We start from the raw sequence: 21,039 nt of genomic DNA on the forward strand, positions 1-21,039 counted from the left end.
ATGATGGATGGATGGATGGAATGTAGGAAAGTGGTTTCTCTTTCACGCTCAACATCCCTACCTGACCTCCTGGCTGTGACTGAGTGTGTGTGTGTGAAAAATAGTGGATACACCATTCCCTGGATCTGGAATTACTATTATTTTCTTTAGTGGCAGCCACTGGTGATAGCAGGGAGTTAAGTTAAGGACCAGTGACGGACCTCATTGAGCTGAGGTTGTATCAACTGCAGTTATACTCATCAGGGTATTCCCACTCCTTCATCTATTGTTCCTTATTGCCTTATTGTTTAAGATCTTACAAGAAAGTTGAGATTAAAAGTGAATTGTTGAATTTCAAACAAATGTTGAAATGTCTGAAAACAGAGCCCTGGTGTGTGCCTGTGTCTTCCGGAATGTGATTTGAAGATGTGTACTGTTAAGTCAAGGTTGGATATAACATCTGGGTCAGAACCGCAACAAGAGATGCAGAAAATAAATCTGCAACTACTGCTCCTTAGGCTGTGATTTCCAGTATTCAGTGCCTTCTACTCAGCTGTGAGCTTCATTAGCAGGCATGCCTCAAACATCAATACTGAATGCCCCAGACCTTTGAAGCAGGCCTTACACACATATTGCAGGCCCATTCCATCACCACTGCAGTTGATGTGAGTAGAGGAACAGAACACTTACCTCAGTAGGTACCTGCTGCATGCAAATCATGTCTTTCTCACATTTTATACCGAGCGATGCAAGAAAACGTTGTCATAACCACAACACATGCTCAATTTGGGCGTGTTCTCCAACACACAGCATATTTTTTTCGGTCTAAAAATGTTAGCTGTGTTTATATGTGAGAGAGATAGGGGGAGAGAGAAAGAGTCTTTTTTGCGCATCTCGCCCTTCACTCTGATGCATCAGGCAGCATATTGCCAGTGACAGCCCAAGTTATTGAGGCTAAGAGCGCGTCACTTCACTTGCTCTGCAGAACGGTAATCCACAGAGCCGCAGAAGCTGCTGCTGCTTCTGCTGCTTCATCTATCTCCATATGGTTCCTTTCTTCCCCATCCTGCGATAATACACTGATTGATCTCGGCCGCATGTCGCTTCTTTGGTTCCCTCTGATCCGCTGATGACGATGAAACTCTTTGTCTCCTTCTCCATGCGAGCGGAGGTAAAGATCATTCTCTATCATGGAGATGAGGTGAAAAAAAAATGGTTCCACCCTTTGATCTCTGTGGCAGGCTCTCTGAAACATAGGGTGTGGAAGTGTGTGTGTGTGTGTGTGTGTGTGTGTGTGTGTGTGTGTGTGCGCATGTAGGCTCGAGCTGTGTTTGTTTTTGTTTTGCAGGTTTGTGTGTTTGTGTGCAGATAGACAGACGGAGGTTTCACACAGCAGAGAATGCAAACAGCAGAAGGCTTTTGATGAGAAAAAGAAGGGAAGGGAGCATCTTCTTCCTCACTACATCAAATCCACTCGGCCTCCACACAACACATCCGCCAACTGAACAACGGAGCAAAGAGAGAAATGTGCTGACGTGTACGTGCACACTGCACACACATGCTAAGATAGCCGTATTCCTCTCTTGAGCTCTGCTGCATTTTTTTTACCCAGTCAGTTGTTCCTATTTGTATACCTCACAAGCAGGTTAACCTCACTGTCAGAGATTTAGAGCTGAATGAACCAAACATTCTGGGATATTGGATACTAAAGATGAAAGGGAAACCAGAAGCTATAAAGACAAGAACAAAAGCCTAAAGACATCTTGTTAAAAATCTCTCCTCTCATCCCATCATTTCTCTCCCCCGCCTCCTCCTGCTGGTCTGCCAGGTCGTAACACCTGAAATGCATGCTTGAGCGATGCCCTTGGCAGTAGTGGACAACAGAGGTCTGTATGGCTCGTTAAATTCTGTCTTGCTGTATTGATCGTTTTTTGTTCTTTATGTTGTTTGTTAGATTCTTCTTCTGCAGAGACTCTCTGAGTGGCGGCCTCTATACAGGCCACAGGCCAATGCACCATAGACTTGTTTTAGGGCTTGTATTGAGCTTTATATTGCCTAAAGTCAAACAGAAAGTATATATAAAAGCTCGCTGACACACGTCCATATCCACAGAAAACAATCATGATGAATTAATAGATGTTTCAGAATGAAACAAACAAAAGCCCAATCACCTCAAGTATGACCTGTATGGTTTTTGTCAAATCAAGTCAACAGATTACCAATGAACTCAACAGTATTAATCAACTGGGGACCATAAATGTCATTTTTTATTTCATATTTTATTTATCTAATAGCTGTTTAGATATGTAAGTCTTTGCTGGTTGGATTCCATTCAGGAAAAGCTTGTAAAATATGAGCCCTTACCCATACTTAGATTGCTTGCTTGACTTATCGATGCCCATGGAATCAAGTTCACAATATCTTGATCAGCTTAATTTGTCAGGTATATGTGTACATATAAGGAATTTGACTCAGGTTATCTTACTATACATGATCCCACAACTTAACCGTTGGACCTAGATAACCTAATGCTTGATTAATTAACTTAGGACTACACCAAACACAAAAAATATCTGTCCCAAGGCATGTTTAAGTTTTGCATCTCTTGGAAAGCGGGGAAACAGCCCCATTTCCCAAAGATATGTTATCTTTGAACTATCCCTTTAACTTGGTTGCCCACTGAGGCTTTTCTATGTAATGTCCTTTTGAAATATAATGTTATAACTGAGCTTCCTATGAAACTGTTTGGATCACAACTGGGAATGCCCACTGCCTATTTGGGCCTCATGCCAATGTAAATATCCAAACTCAGGAGCTGGTGACTGCATAATAGGATCAATTAATGGCCAGCATTAAATAGCACTGAAGTTTCAAACTGTGACATATTAAAGTCAAACTTTTCCAGCATGGACCACCAAAGGACAACCACTGCAGTGTTGACAGCAGTGCTCAGGGAAGTAGTTTGATATGGACACTGGGCGAAGGAGAGGTTAAAGTCAGGATCTGTCAGTCTGCTCCACATCACAGGACGAGAACAGGAGAGGAGAATAAGCCCTGGCCGCTCAGGATGTGCCACAGGGGTGGCTGTGACTGTTCTTTCACCTCCCTGTTCAACTAAGAATCCAAAAGGGACAGAAAAGACAAGCAAGGAGCGACCTTAGTGTTATTTCAGCTTTTTGTTAAATGTCTTCCTCTAAGCCTCAATAGGATTAGAAAGCACTGTTTCAAGGTCACCTCTCACTCACTGGGAAAAAAAAAAAAAGCTCGGCACTTTGGTCACATGCTGTAACAGAGTGACTAGGGAGGGACGGGGTACCTTGAATTAGCGCGAACTCATCTCCTTTAGCAATAAGTCATTGTCCTGACCTTCACACGTTGCCCGGCTGCTTGTCAGCAAGACTGTGGACACAAATACTCCATGTGTCAACAGAATAGGTGTGTACTCTTAAAAATGGGCCAAGAAAGCATTGAGCCAGTTTTATCTCAAACATGTAACTAATGGATATTTAGCACAGTAAGCCAACAATAGAAGGCCAGGCAACCAGAGCCAAGAATGTATTACTGTATGCAGAGTGCTCTGGGACACCAACTATGGCGTTTGCCAAGTGTACCCATGATTATCACATTCACTATTATAATACTGCAGCAGTAAGTCTATAGGCAATATGTAGCAGGCATAGACTGGATGTATAGTATGTAGCATATTAGAAATGCTATCTTTTGATTAATCTAGAAACTGGCAAAAAATCAGAGCTGAGGCGGGCCTTAAGCACCAACAAAAAGGTATCATAGTGGTCAACTGTACTCCCCCCTTAACTATGCAAATGTGTGAATAACTCTTAGCCTTGATAAAGTCAAAAGTATAAGTTACCAAAAACGTAACAACCAACTCTACGATGTGAACAAATAGGAAAATAAGTTTTTAATACCTTTTTAATACCTTTTTTTAAATCAGGCTTTAGACATGAAAATTAGCTCAAGTGTTTGCACAATTTTCTGCTTAAACAGTTGATCATGCTCCTGTTCCAAGTTGCTCGAATCAAACCACGTTCCTTTTGGCGTCAAGCTCAAACCAGTTACAAAAAGCACCTTTTTTCCCTGTTAGCCATGTAAATGTGATACTCATGGCTTCTGACTCCAACTTTGTTGAAACTTTTTGAATTGGAGTGGGGAAGTTGTAATAGAAGTTTTTCAACCAGGTCATTAGCCATTTTATTCCAAGAACACACAGCTTTGTACAGGCTGACCTTATGTCGAGATACAATCCAGCTAATTGGAATTTAAGAGGGATGTCTCTACCCTGAGGGGTGGATAGGGCCATTTGGGACATTGATTCCATTCATACAACATTTTTCATCACGAAGCCTACCTCTATCTGCAATTATCGCTAGGTCTCCGCCGCGGCTAATTGACTTCACACCGACTTCTTTTTGCCGGCCAATTACAGCTTCTTGCTTTAACAGTGTCCAGAAGAGCAAAAGAGCTTGTCTCCCAGGGGGAAACACTCCACCTCTCTTATTTAAGGGAAAAACATTGAAGGGGAATGGTAGTACTTCTAGATTGCTCTCAGGGAACATTAGCATGGGATTGGAAGATGGGACCATCAAAGGTATGACCCAAAATACCTGTCTGTTTTTACCTGTTGCTTTCTCAATAAAAAACAAGACATGTCAGAATTAACTTATTTGTCACTTTGCTATTTTAAATGGAAAGTGAAGAACCATTCAACTTTTGATTTCCTATTTGCCTGTCATACAGAAAGAACCAGGCCATTTTGTGACCTTGAGTTGCCATTGAGCCTTACAAAGTGTTAGTCAGCAGATATTCTGAGTTTCTTGCTGTTTTTGGGGCTGCACTGCTGTCCGGGAATTACCTCATCACCTCACCCCTGCTGGTGACATCTCTGCATTGCTTCTTTAATTTAGGAAAACAAAGTGTGCTTCAAGCCCATTGTTATTTAACTCTCCATTAACCTCTTCTAGGTGCCTATTAAATATCTGTTCTGCTTGTCAATCGTTTTTTGCAAAGGTCAGGTGAAGGCATGCTGATGTGCTGTTTCTGTAGCACGGACGGTTATCGAGCCAACTACATGCAAGCAGCACTAAGATTGACCATAGTGCTCAGAACCCACTGTGCAAGTTTATGTGCCTAAAAAAATGTATTTCAATATTGTTTGTTGAATCAAGATTCTATATAGTTTTTTAGCACCACTTTAATCCAGACTGAATTATCTAGAAAAATCACTTTTTTCTGACAAGTCATCGTACAACTCCACGCATGGAGTAAGTAAATGTGTTCTATTTATTATTCAGATTAAGTCTTTGATGACTTTTGAGTGTCTGGCAAACCAATAAGTAATGGAAATACAAATAACAGAAGACAGTGGGATCAGGTGGATAAGCCATCAGATGAATGAGGTTTGCATTGAAAACTGAATATAGACTTAGAGACTTAGACTTAGACTTAGACTTAGACTTTCTTTATTGTCATTCAAACTTGTACTTTACAGTGCAGATAAGAACGAAATTTCGTTGCATTTGGCTCGTTGTAGTGCAGGATAAAAACAGCAGCATGTATTTACATATAAAAAATAAAAATAAGGTGCAGATATAAATAGATATAAAAAGAAAAACTATGAGTAAAAATATATACAGTCTATGGAGGTTTCTTACTGGAAAAGTTGTATTATCTTTCTGACAGATGTTCTCCTGACCTTGAAAGAGCTGTGTCTGAGACTATACACCAAAGAGAAAAAAAACAGATGTTGAACATGACTAGATTTGATGAGGCACATTACAGGTGTTGTTGCAGCTGTCTGAACAACTGCTACACGATGCTTTGTGTAATTATCTTAACAAAGGATTGTGGAAATTGAGAAGGCGTTGATATGCTTCTGACATTGACTCGGTGCCTTAGGGCTATCAAACAATAAGTCAAAAACAATGCTACTACATTTGTTTGACAAAAACTAGACATGGCTGAAGCTTTTGTCTGGTCTACTGGCTGTAATACTCTCGATGAAAGAGCTTTTCGAAGCACTTCAGTAGTTTTGACATCGGTTACAGGAAATGACAGATGGTGAGGTGAGCTCGGAGTAGCAGTTTCCCATGGCAGATAGCGTAATGTAAGTGTCCGAGGGGACTAGGGAGAGCTTGATGGGCAGCAGCATGTGCTTTGTTTTCATTCGCTGGATGTGAGTTTGATGGAGAGAGAGGGGCAGGAGACAGAAAGTAGGGGTATGTTAGTACATCCAGACAGTCTGTTTTCAGCCTTCGCTTAGACCCTCTCATGAATCTTTTATTATTGATCAAACACCGGCTTCCTCTCATTTCCTTTTGTTTGTTCTCTTTTCAACCTCCTCCTCCCACTCCTTTTTACACAGAAGTGTAAATACTGAAAACTAAAAGCAAATTCAGACCCAGCTAGAGCAAGGCCTTGGTTTTTTATTTGCCTTGATCCAGACTGATCTCCGAGGCGGGGGACAGGATGGCAGCTGACGAAGCGACAGGTAGATGCACACACATCAGTTAAAGGCAAAGGGGCCGGAATGTGTGCGAAAACAAAAGGTTAAGTGGCGAGCATTTCGAATGAAAACAGGGAGATGCAGGACAAGGCCTATAGCTATGCAGAGAGCGATCTCAAACATATAGTGTGAAGAGCCCTGTGGGGATCTGCCAGGACTAATGAATCTCCTCAGCGAAGGAGGCGAAGACGAACAGTCAGAAAATAGAGCGTTAGAATAATGATAAAAAGGGCAAGGAGGAGGAAAGGAGGCGGAGTGAGTTAGCGTCCACGTGTGTTCCAGTGCATCATCATTACTCTTCTCTGAAAACATCCCCCCCTCTCCCTGCATGCCGCCCTCCCTCGCTCCCTCTGTTTTTAATGATTCTCCATCCTTGAACTGCAAGCCCCGCTTTCTTTCCCCCCCGCACCAACTCCCCGGCACTCCCCCACGTATGAGAGAGTGTCTAATAGCCAGATGACAAGGCACAAAGGCTTCCATTGTGTCCCCGCATGCCTCATACTACCAGCCCGGCAGGCCAGTGATGCGCTGCCTTGTAACCTAGCGGGAGGCTGCGACTCGCCTCTCCCTCTCTCTTTCTCTCTTTCTCTCTCTCCGTCTCTAGAGATATGATGCACCGCGCTAACACAACCTGACAGGCGGGCCACAAAGACTGCCCTGTTCGGAGCACTTGAGTGGGAGTTTGCTTAGGGCAGGGGAGGAGATTTGCATGTTTTTGTGTGAGTGCGTTCGAGACGGAGAAAGAGAGAGATTGATTTTGTTGACCAAGTGGGGAATATTTACCCTTGAGTGGCAGGAATCCTGTGGTAACAATTAGCCCCCATGCATTGCCTGTACTGAAAACCAGCTGATCTTGAAGGCAGTGTGTGAAAGTAGAGCCAGGGCGGCATTCCTAAAAATGACAAAAAGCATTGGTGATGGCAGAGTCACTTAAAAAAAAAAAAAAAAAAACAGTAGGGCAGGAATTGGGATACATCAATTGTGTGTGTGTGTTGGTGTTTTTCATTTCTCATAGCTTCTGGGAACATGCACCGCAGGCTTGTGGTTTTTCTACTTCCAATGCTTATAGCAAGACCCGGCTTTTTGTTTCTTTGACCTAAATTCCTCACATTCATTGTGCCAGTAAAAAAAAAGTCTATTGAGTTACATAATGGAGAGCCATGCTTCTCTTGGCCCCGGCCCTCAATTGTACCACCGCTATGCTGCAAGTTACTGGACTGTTTCAACTTAAGTAAAGCAGCAGGCACGCTCGAAAAAGCCACAGAACCCCAGGATGGCTTCAATTATTGGCTCATGAGTGTGCCTGCGGAGCAAAAAGTATTGAGTGTTGTTGTTAGCAACAAACCAGAATTGATTTTAATCCAAAATATTTCAAAACAACTTTTTGGCAGATGATAATGGGGGGGGGGGGGAGAATCGACCCCCTGAATAAGGCAACATAATGCTGCTGATCTGCATTCCCAGCAGTACTTTTTTATTCCCTCAGGGCATGAATAAGAGAAAGTCGTATCATTAACAATGTTTTTGAATTAGTAGGCAATAGCGTTCTGCAGCAACCAAGCCAAGAGAAGGGCGTCATGAAGGAGACAGTTCAAGTTTCACAGCAGAGCTCTTAGTAAAGTATGAAATGCGTAGGATGATGCTGTTTTTAAATGTTTTATGTCTTTTACTGTTGGAATTTTCATTTACTCTGCTCTATGATCATTATCTTATTGAGTTTCTTTTTTGCCAATCTCTCTGCGTCTGAATCTTGCCACTCAAAGAACAGAGTTTTTCATATGAAATCAAAGCAAGTCCTCGATGGCTTCTGAGTGTGTTGATGATCAGAGAAGCAGTGGAAAGGAGAAGTGAGTGTCTGGCACGCTGGTTTAGAACTGAAATATGATCAAATATTCACCGGGTGGATGAGCGAGTATAGCGGGACGAGTCTTGCAGAGAGAGAGAGAGTGTATCCACAATCTCTTGCAGGTGTCTTTCTGGAGAAGATGTGTCATCCCATACTGTCTTGATGTTCCTCACAGAAGTTTAATTCAGATCTCAATTTGGAGTCCAATGACATAACTGAGAGTCTGACTGCTGCATGGTTTTGATTCGTCAACATTTTTCTGATCTGGAGAAGATCTTCCAACTTGCGTCAGAGAATCTGGCAGGCATTGACAGCAAAACATTTTGGCCTTGTAACGCTGTGTTGGACATCAAGCCAAAGAGGAAAAACAGATGTAGGACAATCTTCAGGTTAAGGATTTTTCATGAGGCACATTACATGTATTGTTACAGATGACGGAACAACTGCAACATGTTTTATGAAGATGATGGACCCTAGAGCTCACTCACTCACTCACTCACTCACTCACTCACTCAATATTCAGTATAATGTTGTATACTCCCTGTGATGCAGCTTTGAGTAAAAAGTGTTTGTAACTACTCCTGGCCTACATGTCCTTTCCTGAGAATCCACACAGAGGAAGAGTGTTGTTATGGCAAAACACAAGGGAATTCTCTTTTTGATTCTTTATTCTGTCTTTGCATCCATTTCCTCCATCTGACAATCTGTCGCTCAGAGGAGAATCGCATATTTCCCCTCCTCTTAAGAATGACTGCGCAGCCTCACCGCTTCCTAAGACGTTGTTTGAAATGCTTTTTGTTCCAAAGAGGCAACGGCACTAAAGTTGTTTATCTTTTAATTAGCAAGCAAGTAAATTTTTCATCACATACGACAGTTTTAATTTACCATCTTTCCTCTTCAGGGACGAACCTTTAATGTACAAGCCATTGCTGTCCAGATGGAACCCTTTTTGTTTCGAGGCTTGTGGAATGTGTTGTTGTCTGCTTTAACTTGTTATACATTTAAATTGTCTTTTTCAATTGTTCCAAAATGGAATCATCCAAGTGTTATTGTTTTTTTTTTCCTGTATGAGCAGCATGCGCACCCACCTACGTGGTTTTATTGTACACTGACCCAGATTTCTCTCTCCTCTACTCCAGGTAAGGTGTTGAATACTGATTTGCGTCACTACCTCAGCCTGCAGTTTCAGAAGGGTTCCCTGGACCACAAGCTCCAGCAGGTGATCAGGGACAACCTCTACCTGCGCACCATTCCCTGTAAGTATAACTTCTGCAGCCCGGGGCAAACCCCAGACACTGTTCTCACTGTGTCTGGCCTTTTCTTGTTGCCTCTCTGATCCCTCCAGATGGAGTCTGGTCTGTTCTCATCTGCAGCGCTACTTGCACCATCCTACTTATTTTACTTTCCTGAATCTCATTTGTTTTGTAAAAGTAATTGAAGCACCCAGTCTGTGGTGTAATGTGACTGATATTAAGGAAAGTCTGAATAGATTTTGATTTAAATAATCTGCCATGGGATGTGGTTTTGCAGAAAATTAACTGTGGAATCGAGATATATGATACACTTTTCCCCCATCTTGGTGTTTGAAGAAAACAAGTTTTGAAACGTAATATATTTGACTTATTAAGAGACATTTATTCTCAGTTTCAATCATAGTCAGATCATGTTTATCTCACAATTCAGGTGTGAAATAGAAACTACTTACTTTTTCCTCTATTCCTCTCATTACTTTTCATCAGAAAGTTAAGAGTCCGCTCGACTGCTCCTTCTAAAATAGAAGAATAAATAACAAGGACAGAACATTTTGATTTTATACCCGTGTGGTTCTAAAATGAATAACAAGGCCGACAAGCGTAAATGCAAGAGCAGCTGTAATTCTCTGGGCTGCACAGCCTAGTTGGAAAAATGTATTTATTCATCACTACTCCAGACTTCGTTTGGTATATTTCACAGAAGCATTCAAAAGCTCTAATTTCTTACATTTTGCATGGAGGAAAAGTCACTTTAAAGACATACTTTAAAAAGTTGTATTGATTAATTGGAGATGATCACATTTTTTGTAGTGTCTTATGAAACTGAATGAATCTGCCCACAGATTTATCATACAATCTTTATCGTTCTCTTCCTTTCTGCATCTCCCTCTTTCCCACTTTCCAATCCCAACACAGTTTCAGCAGAGTCTGGTTCTGCTCGAGGTTTCTGCTGAATAAAAGGCAGTTTTTCTTTGCCATTATAACTTTGCTAAATGTGTGTAACGTGCTGTGCTCATTATGGATTAATGCTGAGTCTTTGTAAATAATATAACAAAGTGTAAGGTATTTTACCTGCTCTTTTGTAAAGTGTCTTGAGATAACATTTGTTATGAATTGGGGCTATACAAATAAAGATACATTAACATTTGACGTTTTCGGATATTAGACATGGGCATAGGGTCGGCTGTGACACAGTCGAAGAGTCGACTTTCAATAGGAATATTGGCAGCTCGATCCCAGCTACTGCAGCCCACATGTTGAAGTGCCCTTGGGCAATATACTGAACCCCAAGTTGCCTTCGAGTAGCCTAGCAAGCAAAGTGTAATGGGACGAGGAAATACTGATGGGCACTTCGTAAAGCACCCACTGCCATTATTGTGATGATTGTAATGATGAATATTAGTGGGCTGAGAAGGGTTCCCTGGGGTACTTATGCCTTATAAGGGTATGGTGACAAAGATTGTAACAGTATGTATAATACATTGTAACAGTGCTCAACATCAACATTTTATAAGAATGGTGTAGCTATAAATGGACAATGTGCATCACTCTCCAGTTTTACCCATTTCTGAGCATATGAGTCAACATTGAAGATATAAAAACTCATGCCACTCATATCCCTTGCTAGTCATTACAGTCTGGCTTCAGTAGTGTAGCATATGTTCCTTGTCCACTTGGCTCATACCAGCCTGTGCCAGTGGCTCATCACAGTGCACTGAGCCGCATTGACCATGCGAGGAGCCTAAAAAGCCACAACAGCATGACGCCTGTGCTCATTACAGCTGCTGAATGGCATCTCCGAGTGAGAGAGGCATGACTTCCTTCTTCTATTTCACCCAGTGAGGCTTCATTAAGTGTCACGATTGACTCCCACAAAAAATGACAGGGGATCAAGACAGTCCTACGGTTCCAGGTCACCACGAAATCTTTGAAGCTTGGCTACACCCTTACCCCCAACTCCACTGCAAACCACCTCTGTCTTTTTTTATTAAACCCTAGCCATTAATATCCGGCATGGCATGGAAATCAGCTCCACTGGTGTTATTGCGCAGATTTAAAAAAAAAACAAGAATAGATGGTGGAAATGTAAAAGAAAGGAATTGCCCTAGGTTTTCAACCTGTACATTTTTATCTTTTGAGAATATACAGTAAGAGGGTTCCTTTTAAGTTTTAAAGCCTTAGAGACAAAATACAAAGTCCAGATTTGCACAGGTGAAGCTCATCATTAAATCTCTATCTTAATATATAGAGTTAAAAATCCCACAAATATCAGGGTTTTTTCCTTATGTAGCCTATCTAATAAAGAATAGCTGTTACTCACAGTGACCCATAAATTATAAATGCAGGCCAGTAATCCTCTGGAAATTAATGAAACAGTTACAGGGTCAAAAGTAGCAACTGTGCATGTGCCAGATTTTTCTCATTGCCCCATACCACATGCTGCTATTCTTCACCGTTTTACTGCGTCATACCAGAAATCATTCTCATTGTGATACAATAGCTCAGAAGACAAAATTATTAGCTAGCATCATTCATTATATTAATGAGTTTTTATTTGTACATTTTTGAACACATAACTAAGATCTTGAAGAAATTAATGGAAGCAATACACCATTCACCATAATTTCTTTGGTTGGAACTTCCAGCTTACAAAATAACTTAGGTGTGCAGCAACTGACCATGTGCCCATCAAGAAAATGCTATTTTCTTCAAAAGTCTGTCGACATGGCAAACGGGAAAGTGTCACCTTGTGTTGGGTGGCTCCTGTTGATTGGGATCAAGTGGAAACCTTAGGCATTGAAAAATGAAGCCAATTACAGTATACAGCAAACTTCAGTTCCTTGAGTGTCCACTTGAGGCTGGCTACAAAACCACATACACACCCATTGTTAAAATGCCCATTTTGACAACAGAAATAAACATGTTTGGTACAAAAAGCTATTTTGGTGTGAATAGTTATGTTCTTATAGACACACACTGTATTTCATAACTCATTCATTTAATTTTATGAATTCATAATTAAGGGTGTGTGGCTGTAAGCAGGTCTGAAAGGATCAAGTTCACCTCAGTTCCACCTCTGTGCCTTTTTCTAGAATGACCAAAAGTTAGGTTGAGACAGCATTTTCTTAAATTAAAAAGAGCACAGTGTGCAGGACTCTTTAAAGTGAATATAAAGGATAAAAACAATGTGAAAAACAAACTCATCCATACGTGTTATAGGGAGTTTTTATTTTCATAACAGCTAATATGTCTGAATGAGGTTCAGTAATTGAGATATAAACAACATCAGTCTGGTAATTTTTCCATTACAGGCTTATTATTGTCAAACCAGCTTCAGAATTACAGTATGGATTAAATGTCTTTTTTGTGGTATGCATTTATTTTAATAGTTGGTTTATATTGTGCTTGACTAATGGAAATGAGATTTCTGATTTATTGCTGATTCCTTGGACATCAGAGCCAATATCCAACAGCACAACTTGTTCCTGAAGAACTTTAAAGTTAGCACTGTTCGATCTGGTGTGTCTCGGTATAATTGAACTTTTTGTCCCCTTTATTTTTACTTTCTATTGTTCAGCTGTAAAAAGCTTCTCTGAGCCTTTTGGTGAATGCTTGTAACTTAGCCTTTGCTGAGTGGGTGTTCAACCTGAGAGAACTGGATTATGTTATAAAGCCCTGTTAGCCCCTGCAGACCAACTAGTTCTTTCTTCGTGCCTTCCATTTACTTTTGTTGGACACTTTTGTCCTGTATTGTTTCCCTGTGGTTGTTTCATCTCTTCAAAGAGCGACTTGTCAGGAACCACACACAATAAAGAAGTACAAACTGTGCTCTCTTTTCCGCTGAGAAATGGCAGCAAAATTTCCTCTTGTCTTTTCTTCAAAGCTCCTTATCCCAGTGCTCCTTTGGAGATTGAAGTTAGATTTCTAGTTTCAACAGTCTTAGTAGTCCCTCTTTACTGTAATCCTCCCTCACAGCTGTCCAGGTGTGGAAACTGAGGAGATTTGCTTTTTGAATTCACCTATCAAGAAGACGTCATGTTTCAGCAACACATGTGACAGAAGATGATACTATTATAATTACAAGGACACTCATAGTGGGTTAAACTAATTCAGTTTATTTGAGCTTTATGCAAGCTGGCTGAAGGAAAGGTAAAGTACATATAACAACATTTCCCTCATCCATCTCCTAAAAACAAGCTCATATTTCCTCCCTTTGTGGCCTTGCTTTTCTCCACTGATTGCCCCGGTTGACACAATAAAAGATTGTCAACAGGCTAAGCTGTTTCAGATGTGTTATTGCTCACGTTGCAGTCAGGGTGGAAATAAAATGAAGAGTGGGGATTGGTTCCTGTATGAGTTAAAAATCCCCACAAGACTTGCAGCTCAGCAGAAAAGTTCAGCTGAGGTACCGGAAAGCCCTGATTACATCGACGATGATGTTAAACAGAGTCGGCGTGTTAGGGAGCGTGAAATCGTTTTCATAACACTGTTTTCGAAGATGAGAGCATCAACGAGGCAAAACATGGCACTTTCTTTAAGCAGATGCAGCAGTTATAGTGAATTATAATTTAATGACTGGAACTTTGCTGGAACTGGAATGCGGCGTAGAGCTCCACTTATTGATGTTGTTCATTTCAGGTTAAAATCAAAAGTAAATATTTAAAGGACGAAAACAAAAAAACACAAGGAAGAACGTGCGCACAAAATGCAACTGCTGCTGCAAGATTTATTTCAGCAGAGCAACTGGTCTTAACCATACTGTAGAGTCGACTGTGTGAAAAGATGGACGAAGCAACAGCTCGGTGGAAGAGAAGTCAAAAGATTTAGAGCTCTGCCTACTGGCTGGCTAGACCCCGCCTCCTCCATGTTAACAGCTGGGGCACGGGTCAAACTATAAATTACACATTCAATATTTTTTTCTCAAACCTGGATTCTGTCATGATAGCTGTGTTCAATGTTCTGAGAATTTGGTTTGAATGAACTATTTAATGTGAAAAGGAGCGGATGTGTTGTGATTGGCAGCTCTGCTGACGTGTGGGGTTTCCTGCAGAGTTCTTCAGCGGATTAGCAGAGTAGACGTGGAACAGGAAGAAACATGAAGAGCTACAACATTAGTCATTTAACTTTCAACATAACCTTGAGTGTTGAAATTGTAGCAGTGATGTTTTTAGTCGTGGGCCATCAATTGAAATAATTATAATTCTTCATGGTCGACCTGAACAGCTGATTAGAAACGGCTCTTTAATCACACAAAAACACATTTAAATTTACATCCCTATCACAGGGGAAAGCCACAGTCAGCCTCAAAACTGTAAAAAAAAAGCTTCTGAAACATGACCTATCCAAGCACAAGTTATATTATACAAGCATTCTTTTATTAGCAGCATTGACTGGCAGGTTGGAAATTCATTTTATGGCAAATCAAAATGATTATATTTTGTTAAATTGCCCTGAAAACTGAGGTTTGTGTGTGATTCTGAGGAGAAACTGCTTTGTGAGTACGTGGTAGATGACCTAGAAGTAGTCTAATTATACAACAGATATTCCGAGTTCAATGGTTAAGATAGCTCCAATCCATCCGTGTACCTTCACACCTCCATAAAGTGTTCCTCTTGAATTTTCCGCACCTATTTATTGCATTCATGTAGTGTTTGATATCCTCCTTAAGGGAATAAAGGTGCCGTTTTACACAGAAGTCAAAGTTAAAGTGTGCAATTAAAATTCTGCTCATTATCATTATCATCAGTTACGCTTCCTCTGCGTTGTGACAGCTGTTCTGCTGTGTGGAGGATGTTTTTTTTTATTCTCTTATTCATATTTTAATAATGATTTCTATCTTTGTGGCTCCAACTCTGTTGTATATTCATGATGTAGACACAGACGCAGCCCTGAGTGCTGTATTTGGACTTGAATCACATCCCTCTGGGCATGCTGGGTACAGTGTCACTTCTAGTTTCCTTCCTCCTCCCCACTGTGAGTGAATGGTACGTTCCACTTATTTCTTAGTTGCCTCTGTTTTAACACTGCGTTTCTGTTGGCAGGTACCACTCGACAGCCCAGAGAGGGGGAAGTTCCCGGAGTGGACTACAACTTCATCAGTGTGGCTGAGTTCCGTGAGCTGGATGAAAGTGGACTTCTGCTGGAGAGTGGCACATATGATGGTACGTCAACACACAACATATATACAACTCTACTATAGATATCTCCAAATGGGGACATGCAAAAAAAATAAATTTTTAAGAAGGACAAAGAACGAGTTGAAAGAATTGGGCTTACCAATGTAAAGGCCATAAATGAAGTGGTCTGCACAATCCACTGGTAAAAGCTTTTAAAGATGCCGTCATTTTGCTTTTCTAAGTAATACCAGCATTTTTTTATGTATTTAACCCGGAGAACCTCATTGAGATTGGAATCTTATTTTCAGGAATGTCATGGCCAAGAGAGGCAGCTAATGCCACTTAGAAAAAATATAACTGTTGATGGGTGAATAATACGTTTTCTTGGCTTTTTGAATTATCAACATGATACAAATGAAATTGAAAGGTTCATAATTAAACAGATGCACACGTTTCTTTTAGCAGTGTTTCATTGTATCAGTCATTTCTCTTTAAGGGAGTCTACTAGTGGGAAAACTCCAACAAAAAGGCAATCATTCTTTCCTCTTGTATGACACAGGCCCATCCAACATTTCAGTTGCACTTCCAATATTTAAATCCCAGTGCTATGCCTGACTGATGGGCTACAAACTAAGGGATTAACAAACACCAACTTCCTTTGCCAGGTGTTGGGCTACCATTAAAGTTTATGCACCTTGGCATTGATTCTGTAAATCTCTACTGAAAGGATGTAACTCAATATTTCCAAAAGACAGTCCATCTTTTTTTTCTGAGGGTAAAGGAGAGTGATGTCCAACACATAATTCCAAAGTCTCCCGATAGTGTTCAAGCTCTGGTGACTGTGAAGGCTAAAGCATATGATTAAGAGCCTTTTTATGTCAGTTGAACCATTCAGGGACCCCTTGTACCCAATGATGAACAGTTTTTCATCCTGGAATGACAAATTCCATCAGAATAGAAGTATTTCATCAGTGGTTAATAATATAACAAAGAGTAAGGTCGAGACCTGCTCTTTTGTCAAGTGTCTTGAGATAACATTTGTCATGAATTGGCACCAGATTGGTTGATTGGTTGATGAGATAAGGGTGATGAAGTTGATTTGTAGTGACTCTTCCAAAAGGTACCCTCTTACTTCATGGTAATTGGACAATTGAACCCCAGAATGCCCCCACATTATTGGAAAACCATCGGATCCTCTCTCTTTCACCCCTAAATTCCACCAAATGCGTGTTCGGTACGTCTCCCCTGAGAGTTTTTACTTTTTCCAATGTGTGTGCTTCCACTGGCTCCGCTGCCAACGTCTCAGCTCCATCTCAGTTCCAGCCGTCATGGATAGCGAACACACAATGCATACGTATCAGGTGGAAGTTCTGGGTCAGTTTAAAGCGTTTAGGGTTTTCCATTATTTAAGCAACCATCTGAACATCTACCATCCAAAACCTCAGGTACAGATTGTCAAGAGCTTTTCATGGAGAAATCTGTCTTTATATGTTTGGTTAGGTTGTAGTTTTTTACTTCATTTTGTCAAAAATATAATATTTCCTCATTTGGATAATTACTTGTTGAGGGACAGCAGTGTTCTTATATAATGCGCTGTGTCAAGAAATCCTAAGACTGAGATTTTCTGAGAAGTGATTTTGTTTAATCAAAGGCAGAAGTTCAGAAAAAAGTCCTGAACTACTGTACCAAAACTATGACTCAGTGATGCATCTCATATTGACATCGGTCTCCAAACATTTCAAACAATACCTATCCCTAAAGATGCAAACTCCACCACTTCTCATGTTAATCAATCCCACTTGTTCATGTTGTGAGTTTCTTGTTTTCCCTGTTGGTTTTGTGCTGGGATTTTAGTTCTTTTCTACACCCAAAGTTTGGTTCATGTGGTCTCTACCGAGGGAGACAAAAATCATAAACATGGTGTCCTCCACAAAGTTGTGGTGTTTTTCTTGTTCAAATGACTTCTTACGAACAAAGCAAGAGACATAAACATGATGACATGTTAACCACCAAAGCACTCATTTGTTTTTGACAGTTTTAACAACTTCCATCCTGTATCAGTACCACAACAAGGTCATGCAGCTATTAAGTTCTTCGTTATGTGATGTGTTTATTTATGTTCTCACAAAGAGCTCGCCAAGAAAAATTGATTATGAGGATAATTGGCAGTGACTGCAACTCAAGCCCATGTTGCACATAATGAGGAACAGGTAGGAACAAGATAAAAAGAAGAGTCTTGCTATAATATAATGGGAGGACAGTAACTTTTTAATGAGGAGAACACACAAAAAAGAAGACAAACAAAACAACACCTTGTTTCTAACTTATTTTCACTCTCATGCACCAGGAACACCTCAGAGTGTTGTGAATTCATGTTACCATTGCTTCCAAGCAGTCTTACATAATAGGCTTTATGTGCTGCTTAATCAGATTGCAGATGGGTTTTTATAGCAGTTAAGCCTTTAAAGTGATGCTTAAACTATATCATAAAATACTGTGGGCTGTGGCACCAAAGAACAAACTGCACACATTTCAATTCAAACACTTTTGAGGTGGCCTTGGTGAGCTTGTTTGGACAGTATCCGAATTCAATTGACAGCTCCCCCCCCCCCCCCCCAAAGTCTCCAGAGAGATCAGGTGTGTAAGCTTCCTTAGAGATGAGCTACAATCAAGCATCAACCTCTGATTGTGAGAAATTAAGCTAAACGCAGAAGTGCAAATAACTGCAGTTCCTCGAGTGGCCACTTGAGGCTGACTCCATAAACCAAGGAATTCCCCTAACAGCCCATTTTACCACATAAATAAACAAGTTTACAGCCTGGTACCAGAACACGTTTTTGCCTCTTCAGCTCATTTCTTTATTGGTTAAAGCTGTGAATTTAACTTTAGTATTACTGACCTTAAGCTTTCATTTTTGTTTGTGTTGTTTCAACACCTAAAATATGCTAGCTGTCTGATGAGCTGGACGAGCTACATGGGCTTGTCACACTCAAACTCCACATTTTTGCCTGCATCTGGATGTGCCAAAAGTTAGTTGGATTCAGCATTCCCAATTTGGTGAACACAAATCAATGGCTGTCTTTGTTTTTTTGGATTCATTAAGAGAATATGAGAAAAAGTACTTCTGAAAGAATCAGAAGAGACTAAAGAAACAGCGTACTGCACTTTCACTAGAACATCATCCTATTCCACCAATGGGACGCGACTTCATCCCAAAAGGCGCCCTGAATATTAGCTCCCTTGTGAATCTGCTGAGCCGTGCACCATTAGGTCACCAGGTTAAGTCAATACATTGCCAGTGTCATTGGCATGTCATCATAAACTCAGAGATAATGAATCCCCAGGAGACTTTGTTGCTGAAAAGAACTCCATCCTGGTCCTTTAAACACTAACTGTGTTAGCTTGGTAATAGCTCTCTTCCATCCACCCTCCGTCCCATAGCCACCCCTGGGAGACTGGCTCTTCAACCCTGAACCCTTGAACCTGTCAACAACATGAATAATGGATCTGCTCTGGCCTCCCTCTGCTTAATGTAACACAACCATATGTGTACCGCAAGCAAAGATTCAGAAGCCCTCGCAAAGTTAATAATTAATGCACAGACCTTTGGCTGCTGAGTCTCCACAGATAAACTTTTGATAAACTTTTCACACACAAACGCAGAGTTAGAAATACAGACAGACAGAAAGTCAGACAGTTAAGTAGGCTTAGTTATTTACTTCCTATTGAATGATTTCCCAATGGTAGGTTAGTCATTCAGTACAGATCAGTTACTCATTTCAACAGCCTGAATACTGTGGGATGTAAACTCTCATAAGAGGTTGCCTCGGGATTAGCTGGTGTTTCAAAAATGCTACAACTTCTTCTATCGAGACAATGACTGGATTCATGAATTTTACACCTTCGTCTTTAGTTAGATGTTTAGATGCCATATTCATACAATGACCATTTTCAGCTTATTTATGCTTTGTTCTAGTATCGCAATTCAACTAGGGAATCCAACCAATTATCATTTCACCACTTCAAATAGCAGCAGTAACTTGTAATTAGTCATTTATGCTAAAAATATGTGTGAACATCAGGCAATGTTTCTCGCTTAAAACAACATATTTGATAGCTATTGGCTGCATTAGACAACAGCTAACGTTAAAATTACATCACTTTCTAGCTAACATTACTGTTGGATAGTGTTACAATAGTCTCCCACTGTGAGCTGCAACATAGGAAAGGCATAACTGGCTAACAGTCACAGTTGCTAAATTAGCAAACGTTAGCTTTTTTATGTAAGTATGGTCATAAAGTATGTTGTTTTGTGCTGAAATGTGGCCCAGTGTCTTGAAGGATTTTTATTAACCGTTGAATTTGCTGTTGCTGATCAATACAGAAGCAGTGACTTGACAACGATTTTACAAACTCCTTACTTTTATAGGCTACGAGTTGTAAACACACAGCAGCAATGCATTCAAACATCACTAGAGTTGTCTATGCTGAGCTATATGCTCCAGGAAAATGGCCCCCATGTGAATATGGTGAATAACAAATAAGATATGGTTAAATTATTGATGCAATAAAGACACCTTAATTTGAATAAACCATTACTTCCCTCTTTGCAGAGCTAAAAAAAACCATTTTGTTTTGTTTTCATGCAGCCTTAGTGCAAAAACCTTTTTTTTTTCACATGGGACAAAATGTGAACTGAACTGAACTTTGAGTTTCAGTGGCTCAAGGAAAATCCCCCCCTCCATTCCCACATACTTTATCATCACAGTCAGCCATTATTCATCCCTCTCCCCAACTCTTCGGACGTGTCTAGCTTCCTCAGTGCAAGTAAAGCTTCTGTGTCTGAGCCAGGCCCTACACTGTTTCTGCAGTTGGTTTAAAGTAAGCATCGACCTCGGTAGCAATGCTTACAGCTGTGACTAATCCTCTAGACCTGTTCACAACAGGGACGTGATGTATCCACAGTTAATCTGTAACCAAGAGTGACATTAACTCACAGTGCACTGCAGAAGCCAATATCTGAGACAATCAGTGTTGCAAACATTGGTTGACGCTCCCTTGGAGTCATTTCAGAAGGCTAATATTATGACAATATTTAACCATGCATAAAAGAGGAAAATTGTGTGTAGAAGATTACTTCTCATCATTTATCCATTACATTTCTTACTCTACCAGTATCCTTCTCTGAATTACAAGCAGGTCTTTGCTGCAATGTTGACTCAAACGCTGCAGTCGAGAGTTTGTTAGTTTATATCACACACACAAAAACAGTTTGCTTGAGTCTGAAGTGTCAGAGTGTGAGATATATTTGTTCCCTTGGCT

The 21,039-nt window shown here is 40.5% G+C and overlaps 1 protein-coding gene across 4 annotated transcripts in view; it reads left to right on the forward strand.

The window, feature by feature from the left end:
• magi3a (membrane associated guanylate kinase, WW and PDZ domain containing 3a) overlaps positions 1-21,039 on the forward strand; it is a 134,578-nt gene that overhangs the window by 69,535 nt on the left and 44,004 nt on the right. For all 4 annotated transcript variants that reach the window (XM_020645969.3, XM_020645970.3, XM_065961380.1 and 1 more), the window contains exons 2-3: positions 9,488-9,604; positions 15,643-15,762. In XM_020645969.3, the coding sequence (XP_020501625.2) occupies positions 9,488-9,604; positions 15,643-15,762 (237 nt within the window). The remainder of the gene's footprint in view (positions 1-9,487; positions 9,605-15,642; positions 15,763-21,039) is intronic.

The sequence above is a fragment of the Labrus bergylta genome, chromosome 12 (assembly GCF_963930695.1).
Source record: "Labrus bergylta chromosome 12, fLabBer1.1, whole genome shotgun sequence".
Taxonomy (NCBI): domain Eukaryota; kingdom Metazoa; phylum Chordata; class Actinopteri; order Labriformes; family Labridae; genus Labrus; species Labrus bergylta.